The sequence below is a fragment of the Rhincodon typus genome, chromosome 10 (genome assembly GCF_021869965.1).
Source record: "Rhincodon typus isolate 14 chromosome 10, sRhiTyp1.1, whole genome shotgun sequence".
Lineage (NCBI taxonomy): Eukaryota > Metazoa > Chordata > Chondrichthyes > Orectolobiformes > Rhincodontidae > Rhincodon > Rhincodon typus.
This window is the reverse complement of record NC_063341.1, coordinates 23,628,323-23,643,991: the sequence shown is the minus strand read 5'-3', so window position 1 is coordinate 23,643,991 and position 15,669 is coordinate 23,628,323. Positions and strand designations below refer to the sequence as shown.

At 39.1% G+C, this 15,669-nt stretch overlaps 1 protein-coding gene across 6 annotated transcripts in view; it reads left to right on the top strand.

Annotated features, from left to right (window-relative positions):
* Positions 1-263: 263 nt before the first annotated feature.
* The window catches only part of LOC109927030 (P-selectin-like), a 56,050-nt gene continuing 40,644 nt past the window's right edge, over positions 264-15,669 (top strand). For 2 of the 6 annotated variants that reach the window (XM_048602235.1, XM_020526927.2), the window contains exons 1-3: positions 279-603; positions 7,572-7,665; positions 13,594-13,980. In XM_048602235.1, the coding sequence (XP_048458192.1) occupies positions 601-603; positions 7,572-7,665; positions 13,594-13,980 (484 nt within the window). In that variant the 5' untranslated portion in view covers positions 279-600. Of the gene's footprint in view, positions 604-7,571; positions 7,666-13,593; positions 13,981-15,669 lie in introns of all 6 variants that reach the window. The other 4 variants (XM_048602238.1, XM_048602236.1, XM_048602239.1 and 1 more) reach the window with 3 other exon arrangements.

The window sequence follows — 15,669 nt, the reverse complement described above, 5'->3', positions numbered from 1 at the left end:
TGGGCTAGTGACACCCACCTTACAGCTACTGGCATGAAGAAGTCAGTTAACTCAGCAGAAACCAGAAATTAAACATGAAATGTTCTTGATCCAAAAGCCATCATATAATATATGAAGCAAATTTATTCATGAATGGATCAACATTCTATGTAATTATGTTTACAGAGTTTTGATCTGTCGGTATTTGGGAGCTCACAGAGTCTGCTTTGGAAAATGGTTGTTAACAGCAAAGCTCTGGTGAATTGAGGCAATATGTTTTTTCTACCCTTGCCTTTTTGTAGTCAACATACTTTAAAACAGGTTAAGATAAGAGATAGTCTTTGATAAGACCTACCCATACAAGCAGTCTGTTGTTTATGCAAATGGAGGCAGTTCATAAAAGACTCCAGAGTTTTGTTTTGTATACAGTCAATTCCTGTGAACATTAGAGACTCATCAGTCAAGAAGCAGAAGTGAGTGAGTTCCTAATTGACAGCTCTTCAGGAAATCTACACAATAGTTTCTATTTCATGTTCCTGCTGTTAAGCACAGAAGTTGACAGCACCAAAGCTGAGAGCTGCGACAAAGGATTACATCTAAGGATTCTCTCGTACAGTAAAGATGGTGAGTAAAATTGACTTACTCTTCTTGTACAAATGAAAACTCTGGCAACAACTATGTAAAGCAGTATTGGCATTGCACAGTTCTGTTAGATTTAAGAAAAAAAACTGAAGTGAGGAGAACAGTAAAACACTGGTAACTCCTGAATTTGTTGAAGGAAATTAACTGTGACTGTTTACACATTGACAAAGCAAAAAAGGTCCACAGCCAAAAACACTTTCATTGGATATTCTCTATGCAAACTAATGTACATATGTTACTAGCTTTTTGTAAAATCGTACAAAATTTGTAAAATTTTCATAAAATTTGATAATGTAGCTGCATTAATTTGTCAATTGCAAAGGTATTTACTTATCAGTACAACTAATGGAAGTATTTACCTTGTATCTGGGTAATTGTTTTAGTGCAATCTGAGTTCTATAAGTTAAGATCAATAAATAATCTTTTCTTAAAAGACATCAAGTCAGTATTTTTGGTGCTGTTTATAGAGTACTGACCAGGTAGGATAACAGTGAAACATGTGGCGTCGAGAATAATTTGAGTTAGATCATCATATTTACATAAGGACAAATTGGGAATTCAAAACTGAAATTTCCAGATGACAAGGATATTAAAACAAAGTAGGCAAGTAAGATTTCTGATGAATTTCAGGTACAGAATACAGTAGTAGAGCAGACAGAATACAGAGGGTGCCGAGGTGCAATTTGCGAGCAGAACTGAAAGAGTTTCTAAGAAGGCTGCAAAGGGAATGAAGAAAACAAAGTAACAAAAATAACCCCAAAATCTTTTATAATTACATAGAAAGTAAAAGAATTGTTAAAGTAATGGTGAATTTAATTTGGGGCAAGGAACGAAAGTGCATAATTATTTCACAAAAGAAAAGAATAAAATTAATGTTGCCATCAAGGAGGGTGAGTGGAGACATTGTATAGGATAAAAATAGAAAGTAGATGCTAATTAGATTGGCCACTCAAAGTTAGCAAGTCAGCTGGTCCAGATGAGCTGCATTCTAGGTTGGTGAAGGGAGGTAGAAGAAGCTCTGACTACAGTCTTTCAGTTCTCTTTGGATATAGTGCCAGGGGACTGGAGAAATGCAAATGTTACAGCCTTGTAAATATAAAAATGGAAAAGGGTTAAACTAGTCTAATACCTGCCATGGAAAACTACTAGACCTGTGACCAAGTTAACTCTCACTTTACAAAGAATTGGTCAACGGGACAGTGAGTGGATTTCTGAAAGAGAAATCATGTCGCTCTAACCTGAGTGAGCTTTTTGGTGATGTAACAGAGAGGTTTAGTAAAGCTAATGCAATATATGTTGCAAAGTGAACTTTCAAAAGGCATTGGTTAAAGTACCGGTACCTCATACCAGACATAATTTCAAAGTGGAAGCACTTAGTATTAAAGAGACAATAGTGATATGATGAAAAGTAATTGTCATGGTCTGGATGTAGAGAAGTGTACAGTGCAGTCCCAGGGTTTTTTTTTAATTCTTTCGTAGGAACTGGGAGCTGGTAGTAGGCTAGCATTTGTTACCCACCCCTCAGTGCACTTAAATTGTGAGGTTTGCTCAGCTATTTCAGTGAGTAGTTAAGAATTGAGTGTGATTTTGACAAGTCAAGTGGTCAAATGCATGGCAGGTGAAGTATAATGTGAATAAATGTGAGGTTAATCATCTTGGTAGCAAAAGCAGAAAGCCAAATTATTATCTGAATGGTAACAGGTTGGGGAAGTGGGGAGGCACCTTGAGACCTGGTTGTCCTTATACACCAGTAGCTGAAAGTAAGCATGCAGATGTAGCAAGTGGTGAAGAAGGCAAAGGGTATGTTAGCCTTCATAGCAAGGGAATTTGAGTACTGGGCCTTGGTGATTCCACAGCTGCTGTATTATATACAGTTTTGATCTCCTTATCAGAGAAAGGATGCTCTGGCTATGGTGGGAGTGAAATGGAGGGTTACCAGATTGATTCCTGGAATGGCAGGACTGACATATAAGGAGAGACTAGATTGGTTAGGATTATATTCACTGGAGTTTAGAAGACTGACGGTGGAAGGGGGATGCTCGTAGAAACCTATAAAATTCTACCAGGACTAGATAGAGTTAATGCAGGAAAGATGACTGGGGAGTCCAGAACCAGGGGTCACTGACTCAGGATACAGAGTAAACCATTTAGGCATGAGATGAGAAAAACATTTCTTCACCGAGAGTTGTGAGCCTGTGGAATTCTCTGTCACAGAAACAGGGTGAGAGCGAAATATTTAATGTTTTCGAGAATGACTTAGATGTAGTTCTTAAGGCTTAAAGGATCAAAGGATACAGGGAGAAAGTGGGATGAGGATATTGAGTAGAATGATCAGCCATGATCATGTTGAATGGCAGAGGAAGTTCAAAGCCTACTTTGGTCAACAGGCCTACTCCTGTTGCTCTTTTCTATATTGCTATGTTTCAACCACATTGCTTGGGATTGAAGTAATTTATAGCCCATACCAGGGGATGGCAACAGATTTCCTTCCTTAAAGGGCATTAATGAACAAGATGGGTTTTGAGAACAATCAATGATAGTTATTATGGTCACCATTCCTGAGCCTGGCTTTCATGTTTCAAAATATTCATTCTATTTAAATTTATCAACTACGGTGGCCTCTAGATTACTAATCAGTTACAGCCCTACTCTACCACCATATCTTTTTAGGGCCATTTCTTTTCTTATTTTCTATAAATAACCTGGACTTTAATATATGTAGTACAGTTTTAAAGTTTATTGATAACACAAAACTTGACAAGATAGTATTGATGAGCCTGATCATCATAGATTTCAGGAGAACACAGGTTGGTGCATATAACAAACGCAGCATAATATGGAAAAGTATGAAGTAATAAACTTTGGAAGAGACAACATAATGCAATAGATCCAATAATCCAATAGATACTACTTTTTGTGGCTACTCGAGCAGAGAGGATGCATATTCATATCTCCTTGAAGGTGCCAAGGCGAGCTGATAAGATGGTTTACACTTGAATTTGCAACTGGGGAGATTGAAAACAAAAATAAGGGAGCCATGTTAAATCTTTACAAAATAGGTCCAGCTAGAGTATTGTTTACAATTTTGGGCACCACATTCTGGGTGAATATGAAAGGTACAGAAAGGATTGCCAGGATGATACCAGGCATAGCGAACTTCAACTGAATGAAGAGATTAAACAAGCTGGCCACAACACAGGAGATTAAGGGAAAACCAAATAGTGATAATCAAAAAATTGTTTTGGTAGAGAAATAGGGAGAACTGTTTCCTCTGGCAAGTGAGTTAGCAACTCTTAATTGACTAAAATAGATCAGAAGTTTAAAAATAATTGGCAAACATAGTGGAGGGGAAATGAGGGGGAATGATTTCGCAACTAGAGTTGTTGAGATGGGAAATGTACTAACTGAGCAAATGGTGAAAGCAGATTTCATAAGAAGTGTCAAAAAGGAAATTAATTTGTATTTATAGGGAAGACTTTTCTGGATTTCTGGAGAAAAAGATGGATAAATTTGATAGTTCTTTCAAAGAGGCATAACAGGCCTAATGCTTTACTTTTGTGCTGCATTCTAGGATTGAAGAATGCCTCCTTATAACAGGTAGAGATGGGTAACTTTGTATTACCAGAAAACTTGGATCTATTACATGCAGTCACCTCACCGACAAGGCCCTGCACAGGAGGCTGCTAAATAAGTTAAGAATCCATAGTGTTAGGAGCAAGGTAGTGGCAGTGATAGAGGATTCACTATTCGGAAGAAGACAGAAAGTGGGGATAAAGGGCTCTTTTTCAGGATGGCAGCCAGTGACTAGTGGAGTTCTGCAGGGGTCAGTTTTGGGACCACAACTATTCACACTAGACATTAACAACCTGGAGGAACTGAGGGCATTGTTGCTAAGTTTGCAGATGACTCAAAGATAGGTGGAGGGGCAGATAGTGTTAATGCAGCGGGGAGGCAATTTTCCCTGGAGTGACGGAGGCTGAGGGGTGACTATATAGAGGTTTATAAAATCATGAGGGGCATGCATAGGGTGAGTAGCCAAGGTCTTTTCCCCGGGGGGGACGTCCAACACTAGAGAACATATGTTTAAGCTGAGAGGAGAAAGATTTTAAAAGGACCTAAGGGGCAGCATTTTCACATAGAGGGTGATATATGTATGGAATCAGCTTCCAGAGCAAGTAATGGAGGCTAGTACAATAACACTTTTAAAATGCATCTGGATGGGTTCATGAATAGGAACGGTTTAGAGGGATATGGGCCAAATGCTGGCAAATGGGACTAGATTTATTTAGGATATTTGGTCGGCATGGACGAGTTGGACCGAAGTGTCTGTTTCTGTGCTGTAATCTCTACGACTTGGACATGCAGAAGTGTTAAATAAAATACAATGTGAGAATGTGTGAGGTTATGCACTTTGGTAGGAAGAATAGAGGCATAAATAATTTCCTAAACAGGGAAAAGCTTCAGAAATTTGAAGCAGAGAGGGACTTGGAGGTCCTAGTTCAGGATTTTCTGAAGGTTAATATGCAGGTTCAATTGGCAGTTAGGAAGGCAAATGCAATGTCAGCATTCATTTCAAGAGCAGAAATATACTGCTGAGGCTGTACAAGGTTCTGGTCGGACAGCATTTGGAATATTGTGAGCAATTTTCTGTATCTAAAGAAGGATGTGCTGGTACTATGGGGGTCCAGAGGAGGTTTACAAGGACAATCCTGGAGATGAAGGGGTTGTCTTATGAGAAGCAGTTGAAGACCCTAGGTCTGAACTTGATGGAGCTTAGAAGGATAAACGGGGATCTCATTGAAACTTACAGAATACTGACAGGCTTGGATAAGTTGACGTAGAGAAGATGTTTCTACTACTAGGAGAGATGAGGACCCAAGGACACAGCCTCAAAGTGAAGGGACAGCCCTTTAGAACTGAGATGAGGAGGAATTTCTTCAGCCAGAAGGTGATGAATCTCTGGAACTCATTGCTACAGAGGACTGTAAAGGCCAAATCATTGAGTGGATTTAAGACAAAGATAGATAGGTGCTTGATTGGTAAGGGGATCAAGGGTTATGGGCAGAGGCAAGAGAATAGGGGTTAAGAAACATATCAGCCATGATCAAATGGCAGAACAGACTCGATCAGCTGAATGGCCTAATTCTGCTCTTATGTCTTATGATCTTATGGAAGCCAGGAATATTCTTTATAAAGCTGAGCCTCAAGCACTGATACTTGCCATTAACTGCATTCTTACTTTGTTTTCTATCTGTTGATTAATCCACAATCCATGTTCATATATTATCCCCAATCGCTTGGCAACTAACCTTGTGCAACAACCTCACTTGCAGCCTTTTATCAAATGTCTTTCAAAAATCCAAATATACTTCATCTCCTGATTACCCTTTATTTGCTGGTGAAATGAGTGTTGTGTTATTTGTAATGGGGAGGGCCCTCTTACCACATGATGCAATGATCATTGAGACAGCAGCAGGAGAGAACCAGGCAGCAAACCAGTTTTGTCTCTGATTTCTTGAGAAGCTCTTGTAAGAGCTTTGTGTTCTGCCAGATGCTGTTTTCTTCCCATTGGCAAATAATGAATGCATTTTCCTTTGCAAATAGGAGCTGTTATTTGATGCATATGTGAGCAGCTGACTAATACATTTAGCACATGCCATATTTGGTGGTTTGGAAGGATCTGGATACAAATAATATTCATAGAACATAGCACAAGGAGTGTGGCTGAAATGCTTACTCTCTTTCTCAGGTTGAAGATTAACACCCTATTGCACTTGTTTAAAATTTAAAGTATAGGGTTATTCTTATTATCCAGAATTTGGAAAAGCAACAAAGTTCACACATATGGGTCCACACAATATTAATAATGGGTGGCAAACTATAAGATGACTATCTGTGATTTCCTGGGATTAACTATTTGTGAAGGGCCTCATTAGGATTATTGGATGACAGAATTGCTCCTTAATACAATGTGACAGCTTCTCTGATTAAGAATGCAAAAAGAAACAGATTAGGTGCATAACAAATTGAAGATTCCTTATTTGCTATTTGTGGTTGCAGAAACTATATCAATGATTAAATTAGTTAGAGCCAGGTAAGAAATAACAGAGAAGTGCAATTATTAGACAATTTGATTATTTGAATGAAATGGCATTACTGACTTTCACATTTGCCAATTGATTATGAATGAGGTCAAGGTCAAGTTATAGATCATCGAATCCCTACAAGTGGGAAACAGGCCATTTGGCCCAACAACTCCACACCGCCCCTCCGAACAGCATCCCATCCAGACCCATTCCCTTACCCTTTCCCTGTAACCCGGCTTTTCCCCTGTCTAATCCACCTAATTTAAACACCCCTGGAGACTATGGGTAATTTAGCATGGCCAATCCACATAACCTGCACATCTTTGGACTGTGGGAGGAAACCTGGAGGAAACCCATGCAGACACAGGGAGAATGCGCAAACTCCACACAGACAGTCGCCCAAGGGTGGAATCGAACCCAGGTCCCTGGTGCTGTGAGGCATCAATGCTAACCACTGAACCTCAATGCTGCTGTGCTTTGAGAGCCTTTATTCACTTTCTATCCTCCTCAGACAGTTCACTAAAACTCATTTAAGAAGAATTATATTTTGGGAACAGTAATCCTGGGCTGCTGACACATTTGCACCATGTTTTGGTAGGTTGTAGGAAGAAGAATCTAAGTGAGAAATGGAAGCTGTGACAGAACATTAAAAGGTTGTGATAAAACATTAATAGGCTGTAAGAGAACATTAAATCATCAGTTTGGGAGTATCATACACAGCATAACTAAATATTTGTAAAGTTGACTACTGTCTGTTTTGCTTTAATAATTTTAGTTAGCAACTAAGATGTGGCTATTATTCAAAGTTTTGCAATAAGACGTCTTTTTTAATTGGTGCTCTTTATTCTTTTCTGTCACATACAGGTATCTCATGATGGCATGATCTGTACATCCACGCGATGGTCACAATTAAAAGGCAATATATTCAGATTGTTAGCACTAGTTCTAGTGATCTATGGTAAGACTGCAATATTTCAGCCTTTATTTGTCTATTCTTGATTATGCTGTGATGTTGTGAAGGCTATTTTCTGTTCTAACAACATGGTTTGAAGAGTAAACAGCTCATTTTGGTACAGAGGCTTTTGTTCGTAAAGTTTTCAATTGATGCACAATGTTTTCTATCTGTAATTTTCTTCATCCCAGCATCATCCCTCAATTTGCCAACACCATTAACAGGGCATCTCTCGCGTCTTTAAGTTATTCTCTTTCTTAGTCCACACATTGACAAGATCTCAGCCTTCCCATCACTGAATAGATCACCTTCTCTTTCCCAAATAGTGTGGCTTTCTCTTTCTCTCTCCAAACTAAATGTGTTTTATGTGCTGTGAATGTAAATTTATAAAATTTATCATTGAATTCTGAATTTAAAGGTGAAAGTTGTGAATGGATCTATCCAGGCTTCCTGGTTCAGAGAAAATGGCACTATCCACTGAGCCACAAGAGCTCACAGTATATTTTATAAGGAAGCAAATTGTATGATATAATTAGACCTATGTAGACAGAACTCTCTCTGAATCTATTTATATGTACCTTTTTGGCTGCTGCTCTGGCTCAAATCCTCAGAGCCAATTTTCACTTTTGTACTTCCTTGTTAATTTCTTTTCTCTTTACACCTCCTAAACTCTCTTCTACACTACCTCTCTGGCTAAAAATTGTCATTGGATCGAATATCTCCTTGCGCAGTTGGTGTAATATATTTCATAATGCTCTCGTGAAGTGCCTTAGGATATTAAGAGTTATATTTTAAATACATGTTGTTGTTTAATATGATCCTGCAACTCAGAATACAATGCAAAAGAAAATACTGTCTTCTTTTAGCCATTTCTTGGCCTATTTGTTTTTCTCAGAATCTGACATCAGAATAAGTCATTGCCACCAATTCAGGATATTTTAAGTCTAGTATTGTTAGGTTACTTAGTAATCTCACAGTAAAGGATATGCTGAAAAAATAGTAAAATTCCATATGATATTTAACAGTGGCATATTTCAGTCCTGAACAGAGTTTTAAAGTTAAACAAAATCAATTACGTAAGTATGAACAGAGAGCTGGCTGAAGTTTATTGGATAAACAGATGAGAGTCATAGAGCATACAGCATGAAAACAGACCCTTCGGTCCAAGCAGTCCACATCGACCATGTTCTCAAACTAAACTATTCTTACCTGCCTGTGTTTGGCCCATATCCCTCCAAACCTTTCCTATTCATGTACTTATCCAAATGCCTTTTAAATGTTGTAACTGTATCTGCATCCACCACTTCCTCTGGCAGTTCATTTCACACATGAACTCTGCGTAAAACAGTTGCCTCCATGTCCTTTTTAAAATCTTTCTCCTCTCACTTTAAAAATATGACTCCTAGTTTTGAACTCTCCCACCTTAGGAAAAGACCCTTGTCATTCGCTTTATCTCTACCTCATATGATTTTCTAAACCTCTATTAGGTTGCCCTCAGTAAAAGGTATGGTAGTAAAGAAACAATGAGAAACATTAAAAAAAAGTTCAAAATGTTTGATAAAAATATACTCCTATAAAGAACAAAAGCCCATCAAGAGACTGCAGAGTTTGAGGATAGCATTAGATTACAGGAAGACCATTAGAATCTGACAAAGGAGAGTAATGAATCTGAGGATTGAGAATGTTTTAGAAACTAGTAAAGGGCTATGAAAAGTTGTAAAAAGGTGAAAGATAAAACATAAAAGTGATTTAAAAATCATATTGTAAAAACTGTTACATATCTGTAACTAGGAAGAGAGTAGCTCAATTAAAGTTAGTTTCTTTGAAACAGCAGCAGAATTTAACATGGTGAATGAGAAAATGGCAGAGACATTGAGCAAATCTTTTGTCCCTGGCATCGGGGTAGAATACACATCAATAAAGAATAAATTATGGTAAAGAAAGAGTGAAAAAACTAAGGTAATTAAACCCAGACTTCTGCACCCCTAAATAGAAATGTTTTGCTGCGGCAGTTTCTCTAAAGTTAGGTCGTATTATATTTATGTAATGTGAATAAAGACCATCAAAAGGAGTGCTGAGTTTCTGTAATCACAGAACAATAGTTACAATCCATGGCAGTCTTGTAGTTCCAGGTTTATAAAATTGTTTTCACCTAGTTTCAGACTTGTGCCTTAATATTAATGAACTAATGAGCTGATTATGTTACCCATTGGTTTTCCCCATGTGTTCCCACAGCTTGCCAAATATGAGGCCTTGAAAATGGGCCACAGTCAACTGAGTGTTTTCAACAAATTTATCTTTTTGATCCTAGTTTGTATAGGCTAACAGTGATTGGCATGTCAAACACCATATCCCTGTGGCAGTTTGCAACAAAGTAAGGTACTGACTGTACCTAAGCAGTCTATGTTTGCAAGATCTGCAACACAGTGTCCAACATTAGATGTGATTCTGCAAATGGACAGCATTTGCTGGATAACTGATGTGTGAAGAATTATGCTAAAAACGATTTTTGGTTTGTTAGTCAGGCTTGTTGGGCTTGCAGTGTGGGGTGCATTTCCATATACTGGAAATGATATTTATTAATGCAGAGGACCCTGTTCTTTACAGAAAGAATGAACATGTACACAGATTGCGCCTGTTTCAACTCAACAAAATAGATATCAGCCGTTTTCTGGTTCATAAGGTCTTACCCAATCAAAGTCAAACTGCCTGGATTAAAATTTAAACAAAGCCTGGCAGTTAACTACCAGTCATCATTAACAGGTGCATTTCCCATGGCAACACCTCTTCCAAGTACAGGCCACTTGCCAACCAATCAAAATGCTCCTCTAATACAGTGTAAATGTTGGTTTTCCTATTAATTTTCTGATGAGGAAAAGATGAAAATCTTCGATATAATAAATAGAATCTTCTCGGAGTTTGAGTAACATGGGTTATGGTGAGATTTGTGGCAAAATTGAACAAGAAATCTGGTGAGGCCCTTCTTAACGTTTGGAGCATTTTGTTCCATCTTTTGTGCTTTTGACAAGCAGCATGGCAATGTTCCTCAGAAGGCAGTGGGAGTTGCCAATTAAGGGCGATTATTGCTTGTTAAATGCCTTTTTACTGCACCAACTCTCCTCATTAATATTCACCTTTCTAGCTTATCAAACTCACCAAACAATCTGATGTCAAGGAAACTCAACATGGATATCAAAGTGGCTATCTGGTGAATTCAGCTTACCAATTGTTCTGAAGCCTGACTAACAAACTACATCTCTGGGCACAATCTATGGGAACCAGCTGCACATACTCCTTGCACAAAGATATTGGCATCTGGTACTTGCCAATCACTCATAACTATTATGTCATTTCTCCTGGAGCTCTGGAAGCAAGACCTGCATTGCAGGGCACCTCAGCAGCTATTACTGAAAGGCTGCAGCAGGGACACTTCGTGTACAGGGACAGGAACCCAGCTCAACCCACCCTGGACCAGACTGCATCTCTCTGAGTGCTCATTCACTTGGCTACCCTGTCCATTGCTTGTCATTGCTAAAATGCAGTGTGCTACATCGGTCTCACACCAGCACCATGTGGCAAACATACTGCATATGCAGCAAGCAAACAGTCATGTCTCAAAGTCTTGGGGGAGTTGTTGATGGATACATCTGTTTCAATCAGGGGGTGCCAGCACAATACATTGAGGGCAGCCTCCCGTACCAGACATGGGGATTGGCCATGGTCAGGTGTCACTCAGGGTGTCCTCAGTCAGAAGTCTATGCCCCTGCAGTCTAGGGAGTGGGTCATAGTTAGTCCAGTGGCTCCATAGTGGTCAGTCTGGGGTTAGGCCTAACATGATCAGGGAGATCAGGGCTGTCCGGTTTGATTGGCTAGGACACTCATGGGTGAACTATGGTCAGTCTGTAGGGCTCATCTGCAGAAATGAAGGGAAAAGGCAGTTGGGGGGGGGTCCGTTATTACAAGGGGGAAACACTGCTGCGGGAAGGAATTGCTGCAAGTTATTGTTTGGGACTTGGGCTGCAAGCTCAGGGAAAGGGTGTAAGAAATTGTGAAAGGGGTGGGCATGACAGTATCCACAAGGGGGAGATATGGATGGGAGAGGATTTATGAGTGGTCAGAACTCCTCTTATTTGCACCGTCTTTCCCTTTTCTGGCATGTTCAGATTCCCTACGTTACCAAACAGGACAGCTTTGGAATGCCATCCTTGTCCGGGTGTACAACAGCCTCTTAAATATGGCGTAGGTGCCAGTGATGCTGTTCTTTCAGCAGAAAGCCGCTGAGTGGCATTTGTTCTGGGAACAGTATGCGATAAGGTTGGGCTGGATTTGAGTGTGACAGACTCCACAGGAGTAGATAGTTGATCAGCTCAGTTTGGTAAGAAACAGTGAGGAAATAATGAGGCTGCTCGGCAGAAATCCCTCCAAAAAGCTTGATGTAGCTCACACTTAGCTAAAAAAAAATAGGATTTATCCCCATGTGTTCTTTTTCCAACAATACTCAAGTCTGTACTACTAAGCAACTAAATGAACAATAATTATTCAGAAAGACATTTAACACCTTGTCTTTAGATCAGGAACTTTTTTTTTTTACTGAGAAGTTCTGAAATATTGACACTGAGTGCCAATGCCAAGAGGGCAGTACAAGCTGAGAAGAAAGGAAAGCATTTGTCTGGGTAGTGGAACAAGGTACAAAGAGGTTGTGCCTTTAGATGATGTTGGATGACCAATCAGGGTGGGCTAGCACTCATACATTCTTTATTACAGTAACCTGAATGGCTGGCCAAATTTTGGTGATCCACTCAGTTTTAGCTTACCTTTGGTGTGAAATTCACAGCCATTTCCTTCACTCCAGACCACTTCATATAATAATTAAGGTTATAAATAGCCACAGATTTATGGATAATTGCTACTGGCCACTACAGGAGTGGTCAAGGACTGAGCTAGTCTGTGTTAAAGGCCCACGCCCTCAAAGTTTTTTTGGACTGTCCCAGTTTGTATTTTATATTTAGACCTTCTAGCTCTCATCCCTCACATCCTTTCAGGCCTCTCACCCACTCACCATCGCATTTCCAATTCATACGCATGCCCTCACCCAACACTGATGGTCTCTGATACCCTCCATGCCAATCCATCAAAGTTCCATGCCCATTCACTCAGGCAATACTCCGTGCAGGATATACTCCGTGCAGGATATACTCCGTGCAGGATGTACTCCGTGCAGAACCAACAAACCTAATAACAAAATGGCATCTGTGTGCTAAATAAAACATATTTATTTTTCTTTGAAAAACCTGCTGTTATTATAATCCTATAAAAATATCAATCAACAAAACTTTCAAAATGTAAATAACAGAAGGGCACCTCTTCATGCTTGTTGAAATAAACATTGATCTCTTTTGTCAATAGCTCACAAAAAAAGCTTATTATAACCACATGAATCTGTCAATCCTATCTGCGTGTGTCAATAAACCCACTCACATAACTCTTACATAGAAGTCTGGGATTTCAAACAATTAGGAGAGGAAATTAATTGGTATCAGTCGGCATAGAAAGGTATGTGAGACCATGGCGGGTGGATTCGTGAATATCTGAATGAGTAGTATTGAGTTGGCATGGGTAAGATCTTTTGAAGTTACCTTTCAAAAGTTTCCAAATCAAGACTCTGGTACTTCATGAGTCCTCTCAGATCCATGAACCATAAGTCATTGAGAAGTTAGCCTGACTCCAGTAAAATTGTGTTTGCTGATGGGTGCTCATCCGGGCAGTGCAGCCATCCAGGTTGGGCACACCTTTATTCTGCAGCACCAACAAAGATGCCTGGAATGGGACAGGAATCCTGTAATAGGTTTTGCCTGCCATTTTTAAATGGCTTCAGAGTCTTTAAAGTGCAACAAAAGTCTGTCCCATAAAATCACAGGCTTTCTTCCTTTGCAGAAATTCAGATGTTAGAAGGAGTACATGGCTGGGTATACCATTATTCCAATCAAACCATGAAATGGAATGCTGCGAGGAGGTATTGTAGAAATCTATACACTGATATGGTCGCGATACAGAATATGGAGGAAAACAAGTACCTGGCTGACTATTTGCCACAAGGAAAAGCACATGTCTGGATTGGTTTGAGGAAGATAAACAATGTCTGGACCTGGATTGGAACAAATCGGATTTTGGAAGATTTTGCTATGAACTGGGCTCCTAATGAACCTAACAATAAAAAGAATACAGAAGATTGTGTGGAAATGTATATAAACAGAGCTGACAATGCTGGACAATGGAATGATGAACCCTGCCTTCGAAAGAAAAGGCCACTCTGTTACCAAGGTAACTTTTTAAAAATTGTTAATATGTATTAAAAACTTATAGATTTACAGGTTCATCTATATCTCTTCCTTAGGTCATCCTAAAGGTATTTATAATCAATGGATTACATTTGAAATATAGATCATATGTACTGGACCCACTTAAATTATGTTCCTATAGAGTAAGAGGTTAGTTTAGTGACCTAGTGATCCAACGGCCTGACTAATGATGAGGAGTTCAAATCTCACTATGGCACCTGTGAAATTTAAATTCAGTAAGTTAAATGTATTTGGAATGAAAAGCTAGTATCAGTAACAGTGAACATGAAGCTACTGGATTATTGTAAAAACCTAAGTGCTTTCCCTGTACGCACGAGGGAAATCTGCTGTCATTCCCCAGCCTACGTATGACTCCAAACCAACAGCAATAATTTTTCTTTTCTGAAGAAGGGTCTAGGCCTGAAACGTCAGCTTTCCTGCTCCTCTGATGCTGCTTGGCCTGCTGTGTTCATCCAGCTTGTTATCTCAGATTCTCCAGCATCTGCAGTTCCTACTATCTTTGCAATAATTTTGCTCTTCATTTGTATCTTAAGGGCAATTAAGAATGGGTAATACAGGTTGACCTTGCTGGCAACACCCATATCCCACAATTGGATAAAATTAACCTGTTTTGCAAGATAACAAGTTGCACACAGTAGAATCATATTGCCACCAAATGAGTTAAGGTGCAATATTCCTCCTTGGATCAACTCTTCTATTTGAGGGGGATGTTGGTTGAGAGAAGACTGCTGCTCAGACCAGCCCTCCTGTCTGCTCTTCTTAAACAGTGCTGTGGGATTGCATGTACGTAAACAGGAAGACATGAGCTCTTTCTGAAAAGAAGCGACTCTGGCACCACAGCTGTCTTGCAGAAATGTTCAAATGATTTTGGCTTAGATTACAGATCAGGCCTGCAGTATATGTTTACACTGGAACTTCTGATGCAGATGTAACAGTGCTCCAAAGTGAGCCAAGCTAGGTGAATGGAAAATTGATGAGCTGAAAGTCTGAAATAAAAACAGAAGTGCTGCACAACAAATGAGTTCATTTCTGATATAAAAATAAAGGTTAAAATTTAGTAGACTGCTTCTTCAAAAATTATAAAATAATAATTTTCCATCCAGCAATTGGATGATGTCTTAATGCCTTCTGGAAGTTAAATCATGTGAAAACCTTGCAGACATTGTCAACTAGCAGAAACACTGGAATTCTAACATACGTGGGCCCATAAAACTGAACCCTACATCACTTTCATTTTATGAGCAGCCAGATCTGTCACAACCAAAACTTATACAGTTTGTTAAGTATCCCTTTCCGATTCTATTGAAATGGCCCCTCCAAAATGTTTCCTGTCTTTTGTTTTATATTTGTTGTTTATTTCCAAAATTTTTGCTTTCCCTGCACCATTTTCCTTTGTATTGATTTTGAATCAGTAACAATACTGGTCGGAGCAAAGGTTTTATTAACCATATAATGGAAGCAGAATGGAGAAATCTAGCACTTTCATTCTAGAAATGGGTAATCCTGTAGAAATATTAGTTAATACTTGGTATGGGTAAGGCAAATACAGAAAATACTTTAATTTGCAAGCAAGCACAAATAGTAAAAGTAATGGTAAAAGTAAAATAGTAGATCTAGGACTAAAGTTAGAATTTGTTCCTCATACTTTGAA